Consider the following 9792-nt stretch of genomic DNA (forward strand, 5'->3'; position numbering starts at 1 on the left):
AAATTATTTTGTGATATTACTGAACTGAATTTTATGGTTTGAGTACATATATAACATGATATTTAATAAATAAAGGTAAAAGACAAAATGTAAAAAAAAAAAAAAAAAAAAACCCTTTGGACGTAATTTAAAATCTGAAGCCCTTCAGATTTTTTTAAATATATATTTTTTAAAGCTTTATGAATATTTGAATCCCCCCCATAATAAAGCATGTGGAGAATTCCAGTTCCAGTTCTTCATCACTTCGGCACTAAATAATAGACCTTGTTATTCAAGAAACATTCATTTTAACATAAATTTGTGTGATCAATAATTTGGCTCCGTAGTTACGTATCTGCTTGGCATGCATCTCAAACCAAAGCATAGCATTGTAGATTTTACACTACTAATATTTTACATCCCTGACACCAACCTGGCAAATCATTATTATATTTTGCTTTTATCACTGCGTGTTTATCAACACATGATAACTTGAGTAATGACTCATGTCTAAATAATTTTTTTATATTTGTAATTGAGTAACAAAAAGTATGGTAACCTTTTACGCTGACATGACGCTTGGCGATGATTGCAGATTCAAGTTAAACGCACTAAAAAATGTTGATGAGGAAAAATTTAACAGAAATTTCATAAGCTAAAAACAGATTTTTTTAATGATACTCATTCACCAAACGATTACATTTAGAATTATTTGAATTAAGAATAACTGATTTGTTATTTACATAAACCCAGAACCGGTGCCAGAGCTTGTATGGCCACACCGGGTAGCAGAAAGACAAAAATTTTAATTTTAGAGAAGCACGATGCAGCAAAATTAAGGGATGACAAAGTTTTAGAATTTAGGGAAAGCAGTGAGACCCAAAATTTAGAACTTAGGGGTAGCAGAACTGTGTAGCAGAATTTAGGATCTCCAGACACTAGCATTTTTTAAAATCCATGTTAAATTTCTTTAATAATGGCAAGGCTGTTCAAGAATTTTTTAAATATTTTAGCATAACAATCTGCTGTGTGGAGCATTTCAAGATCGTGGGAGGATGTGCGTGTCCAGCTGTTTTAAAAAGTACTTGGCATAATTTATGGCCAGCTAACCGTACTTCATGGTGACGATAACGCTGATAGCCGCAAATTTTAAGGTTTTTGGATATCACAAACCAAAGGTGAAATTTTCTAATTAATGGATTTTGTAAAGAAATGGGAGAAGCGGTAATAAATGAAAATTATATAACAGAAGTTTTTCATTGCAATTCCAATGTCCCAATCATGAATCAATTAACGGATGGCGAAATTTGTAATGTGGTAAATCCAGAAAATACTGCTAGCGATAGTGAAGAAAAGAGAGGTTATTGAAAACAAAAAAAAATTTTTTTGATAAGTTAGCCGGAATTCTCACAGCAATTACAGGATCTAAACAAAATGGAACTTTGTAACTGAACAAGAAATTATGTCTGTCTATAGAATTAAAGAGAAAGTATTAGCCAAAAAATGGAAGCAACTTAAACAACTTACATTGAAAGAAATGTTTAATGAAGTAAACAAATAAATATTAAGCCATTTTTGTGAATTTTGATACCCTTTAGATCATATATGCTTCATTATTTCATAAATCACAATTTCATATTTTTAATTTTTTTAATTTCTACATGCCATCCTTTTAGATTTTTATCTAATATCCAGAAAAATCCCAAATCCGTAATCGCCAAAGTCCCGATGAGTCCGGATCTCAGACTTCGTACTGTATATAGTTGCTGCATATCCAACTACCTGAGGCACTGGATGTTATATTTTTCTACTTCTAAACTCATAGTAATATACTTTAAGATCAGCAACTTGTATGTAGTTAGAAAGGTAACTGATTGTGGTGAAGATGGAATGCTTACATGAAATTTTGTAGCTTTCATTCTTAATTAATAGTAGCTTATAGTTTTGATTTTAATTAATGTAAAAGAGCCAAACATATGAAACATCAAAGACAAAGAACTATTTTGGTGCTTTAAGGAATTAGAAATAAAGTTTTTATTTTTTATAAAGCATTTGTTTCATGAAATGAGGATAATTGAATATGATTTTTACATGAATGGCAGTCACTTATAATGTGATATTTAAGTTTCTAAATGAAAATTTGTTAATTTATACCAGACCCAGTAGTAGTATGAAAGTATAACTAATAGAAATATTTGCATTACTAATCATCAGTATTAATTTTAATGATGTTACATATAAAGAGAAATAGTCTTTCTTTCCTTCAGAAAATTGTATTTGCTTACCATTCTTCTTCGGATTTATAGAACTGTTATTCTACTATTCTTCTGTAAGTTTGGGTTTACAGTTGTTGCAGTGAGAATGAGAATATTTTATGGAAGCTATATTGCCGAACTTTTCCTTCATTTGTCAGAAGTAATGACCATACAAGTATTTTTAATAGCATAGCTTTATTATAATTCAGAGTTATCAAATGAGGACTCTTTGTAATAATTGTAATTTAATATTTTTAGAGCATTTATATTTCTTTATCTACTTCAGTGTTACTGGCAAATTGATGTTTTAATTTTTATATTTTGAAGTTTGCAATTAATAGCAAACTTATTAGCTGAAAAATTTGTTGCTGAAGGATTTGCTAAACAACAGCATGAATCTGTGAAACTTCATGTAACATTAATGAATAGCCTGTTTGGGAATAAAAATGATGAAACTGGACAGTCCAGACACACATTTGATGCTCGTCCAATTTTAGAGGTAAGCCAATCTCTCACCAAGCTTAATTCAAATTATTTTTCTATATCACCAATTCTTACTTATTAATCATAAGATATTCTTTAATAATACTGAGAATGTCTTAAGTGAGTCTATTATGGATTATCTGTTACATTGCAAGTGGATATATTTGTTTAAACTCTGTTTGGGTATGCTTTTTCAATTAAATTTTAATATTTTTTTTTAACCAGATAACGTTTTTTCTGATTATGCATAGAATGGGGCAAATTTGCTAAAATTCTCCTTTCATAGAAATAGTCAAACATATGTGTTTCCACTAAATGTAGCCTGAAATAGTAATACCAATCTTTACAATTCATTACTGCTCAAAAGTATACTTAATTCTGTGTAAATTAATGGCAGACTATTTATGATTTGGCTGTTATCATGTGGTAACAGCCAAATCATAAAATCAATTTATTCTCTTGCCTCAGAAAACCAGCTCAATTGATAATGAACCAGCTCAAATGAAAAAAACTGCTCAATTGTTCTATAAAAATCAAAATCATGTGCCCAAATACTTATTTTATAACTCATAGTTTCAAATTAAGTATTTAACAAAATAAACACAGCTTTAAGAGTGGTAATATTGGCCGTATTTAGTAAAAACGTATGAAATATGAATTTTTATATTTCCACTCTTACGAAGAAATATTTCAAATAAATAGATTTCCCTCATATCATTATGGATAATTTTAAAAATATGCTCTTTAATGTAGCAGTTACTGATTTAAAAAAATTTTCAAAATTATATGATTTAAATTATTTGCGCCTGACATTAAGATTGGGTTACTAGGTGGGACAGAATAAATGCTAGAATCTGTTGATCAAAAAAGTTCAGAAGGTGCTTTACTGTACCTCTATCATGTAGTAAATGCATTTTAACATATTTTATCCATTGGGCTTTGTTTTAAACTTAATTTGCAGCAAAAATGTCTAGAAAATGAATAGCAGTCTTCCTGAAAGATATAACTAAATTTTAAGAGAATTGGACAGGAATACAAAATTTATGGAAATGTGATGAAAACTGAATATTCTTGTGGCAACATTGAAAACAAATATTTCTCGAAAAAGGAAATTCAAAGAAAGAATAACTATTTATGGAAAATCTGCTTCAAAGAAGTTGCATGTCCAGGATGAAATATCTAGAATTTAAAACCGTATTTTGCTAAAGTTAGTTCTCATTGAAATGTGTCTAATATTCCAGCAAATGGATCTAGATAGACAGAAAAGGCACAAGAAATAACATTACAAGTGAATGTCTACGTTGGAACAGAGCCACTCCTATCGCGGAGAGATTTTCCTTCTTAACAATACATATTTCCTTAGCTACATAGCCCACTTCTACCACCCCTATCCATATCTAAGTGGTGACCAAAAATAGGAAAATTGCATAAATAGTTATCATGATGCATACTAGAGGGAGCCACATTAGCTTGAGAAAGTTGCAAAGAGTAAATATTTTTTCACTGAACGTCCGTGTAAATTTAAATTATGTCATAGACTGTTTTAGCATATTATAAATGGAGAATCTGAGGATGTCTTAGCCAAATTTGTTTAGATTTAAAAAATTTTCTGAAGATGTATTTGGATATGAACAAAAAACGGTTTCAATATTGGTGAAAGCAGTCTTTCCTTTCATCTTTTGCCTAGCCTAAAGATGTTAAAATCTTGGTCAAAATCTCATCGCTAGTTAATTCTGGGCAAATATTAATGAAAAGGAAGGTGATTCCTCTACTCTTAAGAATCCACAAAAACCAAGATTTTTCAAAAGTATTCATGGTATATAGTAAATAAAAAATTGTAAATGATCATGGATATATCTGCAAAATGCCTCAAGAAAATTGATAAGGATTAAATGATATGAAGAATTTGTTGCATTTTTTAATAATGTACTATTTAATGCTTTTGATTAAAAAAATGAAATATTTTAAAACTTGTTCTGAAATACAAATAACATTTTAACAAACTGGAGGTTGTATGATAAAATCGTGTAAGCAAAGGCATAATGATAAATTGTGTAAAACAATATATGCATCTCCACCTAAATTAAAATGTTGATTATATAGCTTTCTTGTTTAAATATCCTTTCCTAACAGCCAACTGAAAGACATATCAACATTGCTTTACCATATTTTATCTTTTAATGTATGCAGTTTTCAAAAGCATCATCATGTATACTAGGTAACAAATAATTCTTTTGTAAAAATGCAATTTAAATAAATAAATTCAACTTTTCAAAACATATATATCAATAAATATACTTAAAGTACACAGTCTGAATGAATAAATAGACATTTTTATAAAAAAAAAAAAATTATTATTTGAAAAATATAATTCAAACATGCAATTCAAATAATTAAAATTAAAAGAAAGAGAATTAAAGGAAAAAAATCTAAAAATTACATCTGTGGTTAAAAGATATAATACAAAGTAAAAATATTTGCAAGAAAGAAGGAAATTTTTTTTTCCCACTTGTGCAGAATGAATGGAACAGTGAAACATGTTACCATATACTGAGAAGTTCTCCAAGTGAATTATTTTTGGTGCAAAGTGAAAAATGCACCAAATTGTATTCTCAATTCTTGTAAAATTAATAATTTGAGTTGTAGAATCAAATACGAAAATAAGTATGGAAAAAAATCAGCATATCGTTTTAGAGAAAGTCAAATTTTGTGTCAAAATATGAATGGTAGAGCAGGGCTGTGTATAATTCTAATACAGTCAAAAGTCTTTAATCCGGAATGATCTATAATCTGGACCTCAAAGCTACAAACTTTCTGCGCATGTGTCAACGCATAATGCGCCGACGCATGCGCGTAATACGTTTACACATGCACGTTTAATGTATAACAGTGACGGTATAAGCTAAGCTAAAATTATCTATTTCAGTTAATGTTGCAGATTGCGTTGTTCCTTAATCTTCTAATTGGATCCGGCTTTATTATTTTTTGCAGACTGTTAGAGCAATTTTATAAAAGTAAGCTTGAACTTTCGATTATGTCAAAAAGAATTTCCGATTCTGGAGCTGCCAAAGTATCTACAAAGCGAAAGCATGTTTCGATGTCCATCAAACAATAAGTGGAATTGCTGCAAAAAATGGATAAAGGCATATCCTTTGATTCTCTAATCATTCCGAAATATGTTTCTCAATTTGATGCTGCTCTGCGGGAGGGGGGGGTGGGAACGACGCGGCGCACAATGAACTGGAAGTTGATCTGTCAGCACTATCCTTATCTTCAGGGCAGATGTTTTTGTTTCATTCGGCTTATAATTTCTTACTAAATGTAGTATTTCATCTCAATGTACTCTCTCTTTGATATGATTTAAATCAAATTCCTCGTCATTATAAATATCACAAATACACATCAAATAGTTTTCTGGTTGCAATTTTCTAATTTCGACTATGCGTAATGTATGTTTTACGCATGCGCGCATTGAAAGAAATGTTCAATAAAGTAAACAAATAAATATAAAGCTTTATTTTTTGTAAATTTTGATACCCTTTAAATCATAAGTGCTCTTTATTTCATAAATTATGGTTTCATATTTTGAATTTTATTATTTCTGCATGCCATCTTACCAGATTTAAACTGATGATCGATAATCCGGATTCGCCGAAGACCCGACGAGTCTGGATTAAAAACTTTTGACTGTATATATTTTAAGTCATGCTTTCGAAATATGAAAAACGCTATTGAATTTTGTCAATTTATCATGAACAAGAGATAACAGACCATGTATGAAATACAGAATTGCCCCCCCCTTATTTTGCATACTACCCACTGACAAAAATATACCAATTTGTGGTTGCAGGAGGTGTCAAAATTGGTTTGTGAATAGTTTGGCATTTAGTATTTGGTGCAAAATTGCAGTCTTTTTATAACATAATAACCTCTTTTAAAATATAGTATTCATTGACAAAATTTCTAGCAGCTCACTGAGAAACATGATGAAGTTTAAATTCAAGCACTATTTTTTAAATCAGAGCATGAAATATTTTGTACCATAAATATGCAGATAGTTAAGCAAGCATAATTAATGTATGAAAGAATAATGTTTGACTGTATGCAAGTGTTTTTCATTACTGTGGGTGTTCTTGAGTTTTTTAAATATACAGAAATATCTCATTGATATAAAATAGTGGATTCACCTGTAATTTTTCTTGCATTTTTTTTTTTTATTTGTGTAAGATTTTGTTAAAATGTCACTCAGTATGTTCAGTTATAACTAATGCTTTCTCTTTTTCCAGAAATGTGGTGATTTTGATTTTGGAGAAATGGAATTGAATGAAATTCACATCTCAATCCGCTACACTGGTGGAGAACAGTATTATCGTCCTAGCTCATTAATAAAACTTAATTAATATAAATACTAGCTGCTATTCACACAGTAAATTAAGATAACATGAAAACCATCTCTGCATCAGAAAACGTTGAATAGATATAAAGAATATTCTTTATTGAGTGAAATGTATCATATTAAGAAAAATACTCAAAATGACAAAAGAAATGAAGTATAACAAAAACTGAAATATATTGATGATGATATTTATGTGGGGGGGAGGTGATACTTGGATATAATATACAAAGTGGTCATAAAATCTGTATAAAATTCAAATTATAGGAAAATCAATCATTGGATACAGCAGGGAACAATTTACATAAAAATATATCTGGAAAGTGAACCCTGCCTTTCCTCTATGGAGAAGCAAATATTTAATTTTAACTTTCATCTGTAGAAGCTGCTACTATACTGACAGTAATAATCTCATCAAAAAACATTACAAACAGTACTGAACTTTTTTTTTTTTTTTTTTTTTTTTTTTTTTTTTTTTTTTTTTGGATAGATTATCTGAGAATGATAGATTATCTCTGTGATATCTAAATTGTTTCTTGTTCTATACATTTAAAGTCAAATAAATATTTTTAACACTAATATGACTAATCAGTATCATTAATATGATGCACTGGCCTCTGTCAGTGAAACATTGAACTAATGTTTACCTCTGACAAAATTTAATCTCCTTCCTTGCGATGGACTTTTACATAAATTACACACCATTATACCTTTTTGTGTAATTTTCATTTCTACTTGTGTTTATGAATTTTAGGTTACCATGTATATATTCATTTTAAATTATTGCATGAATTAATAAGCAAAATATGTATCATGCTGTTTTAACAGTTTATCGAATATTTGCTATACAGATTTTCAGTATTATTCTCGTATTAACTGGTTCATCTCTAAACTATAGAGTGATCCTTTATCTGGAATGTCAACTAACCTTGCATTTATAGTTTAGTTTTAAATGCACTTGGTCAGTATGCTGTGGCATGTTATTGGAGACAGTTTTCGTCATATCCCACAAATTTTGAAGAAAAGACAATGCTTCATCAGTAAGAGCTGATTGAAAAAACTTAAAAGGAAGTTTCATGCTATATATTATTTTGGCATATGCACTCTGAAGATATTCTTTGGAGAAGGAACCCAGATCGAACTAGGCAGAGACTCGAGCCTCCAGTGAGTGTTGTAATGGCATCTGATGACTTGGTAAAGTATCCACCTAAATCATTTCATGAGGCCGTCTGAAAAAAATGCTGAGATGGAGCATGAACTCAGTGTAGCCTTAATTAGGATGCTAATGAGCAAACGAGATGTGACTAGAATTGTCAGTTTTGATTGTTATTACGACTGGTGGCACTCCAAATCATGAAATTTAACCAGAGATTTATGATGTCTTGTATAAAAAATGCTTTTTATAGCTTATGACGCAACTTAATAAATGTCGAAAACCTTCAGATGCAAGTAATGGATCAACAATGCCCAGAGGTACGTGGTCAAATCTTGCAGCTGGCATGTCAGGTTTTTGTAATGGGCTTTAGATATGCTGGGTAATGTGTGATTGTTGGCATGAGACATGAATATGTCCAGTTAGCTATGAGCATTGAGGGATAAAGAAACTGGATGAACTGGAAAAAGGATTTCTGGGTGTGAACAGTTTCTGAAAGCATCTAAATATTTTCTTCAATATATGAGAGGCCAAAAAATTGGGGAATTCATTTGCTCCCTGAGCAATATTCTGTATGATAATGTGGTTAAAAAAGTGATGGGTTGGCCATTCCTTATATATTATGCATTAAGTTACGAGTGTCGATCATTTGGAGCAAAAACCTTAATTTCAGTCTTTTGCCAAAATATTCAAAAACAAATTAGGTATGTAATTAAATGAAACTGCATGATTTTTCTGTTACATAGTGTAAAATGTATTGTAGCAAAAATTATATCAAGCAAATCGCAGTGCTTAGATTTATTTTTCAATCAAAGAATATTTTTCTTAACATCTTTAAGTAAATTCATATATATGTGTATCTACACCATAAGGAAGTGTATCAGCATGAAAAGAGGCAAGAACATTTTTGAATTAAATAAAATACGTATTGCCATTTTATAAATTTTGGGATCAAATCCTTATCTGACTGGAAAAATAATTGAACAGAAATTACTTAAAAAAATTATAATTCTACATATATAGATATAAAATATTAAAAATACAATGGCTTTGCTCTATGCAGACAGGCAACCTCTAATTAACTTTCTGCAATTTCAGGATCTTCCCCCTAGACCAGTACTTTTGAGAACATTCTGGCATGTTACGTAATTGCTGCTGTAAATGAAGAGTTCGCACCATTTTCTGTCAGATTGCTTTTCTCTGCCTGCCGCTGTAAAACCCTTTCGTTGCCGCTCTTCCCGTCTGTCTTCTTTATTTGAATAGTATGATGCTGTAAACTTAAAAGTTAATTGCATTTTAGTCTAAATAACTATCGTATATGTAATCTTGAGGAATTTAAAAGAATAATAATTTACCATTTGAATTGAACAAACATGTGAAACCAAAACAGCTAACCTCTTCTGTGTTGTCATTTCATGCCAAATGCCCGACTGCCAAAATATGACATATATACATATGTATTCCTTTTGAAATTAAAATAGTTTCAGTATGTAAGGTATGTAATCCTAAGTAAATAAGTGTAATCAAAT

General features: G+C 30.1%; 1 protein-coding gene across 2 annotated transcripts in view; it reads left to right on the plus strand.

Moving 5' to 3' along the window:
* LOC118187625 (activating signal cointegrator 1 complex subunit 1) overlaps window positions 1-7689 on the plus strand; it is a 100414-nt gene extending 92725 nt beyond the window's left edge. For both annotated transcript variants that reach the window (XM_085815620.1, XM_085815621.1), the window contains exons 7-8: window positions 2562-2733; window positions 7004-7689. In XM_085815620.1, coding sequence (XP_085671746.1) covers window positions 2562-2733; window positions 7004-7117 — 286 coding nt within the window. In that variant the 3' untranslated portion in view covers window positions 7118-7689. The remainder of the gene's footprint in view (window positions 1-2561; window positions 2734-7003) is intronic.
* The last annotated feature ends 2103 nt before the right edge of the window (window positions 7690-9792 follow it).

The sequence above is a fragment of the Stegodyphus dumicola genome, chromosome 4 (assembly GCF_044657685.1).
Source record: "Stegodyphus dumicola isolate Sdum_Otavi_A_Nest chromosome 4, ASM4465768v1".
Classification (NCBI taxonomy): domain Eukaryota; kingdom Metazoa; phylum Arthropoda; class Arachnida; order Araneae; family Eresidae; genus Stegodyphus; species Stegodyphus dumicola.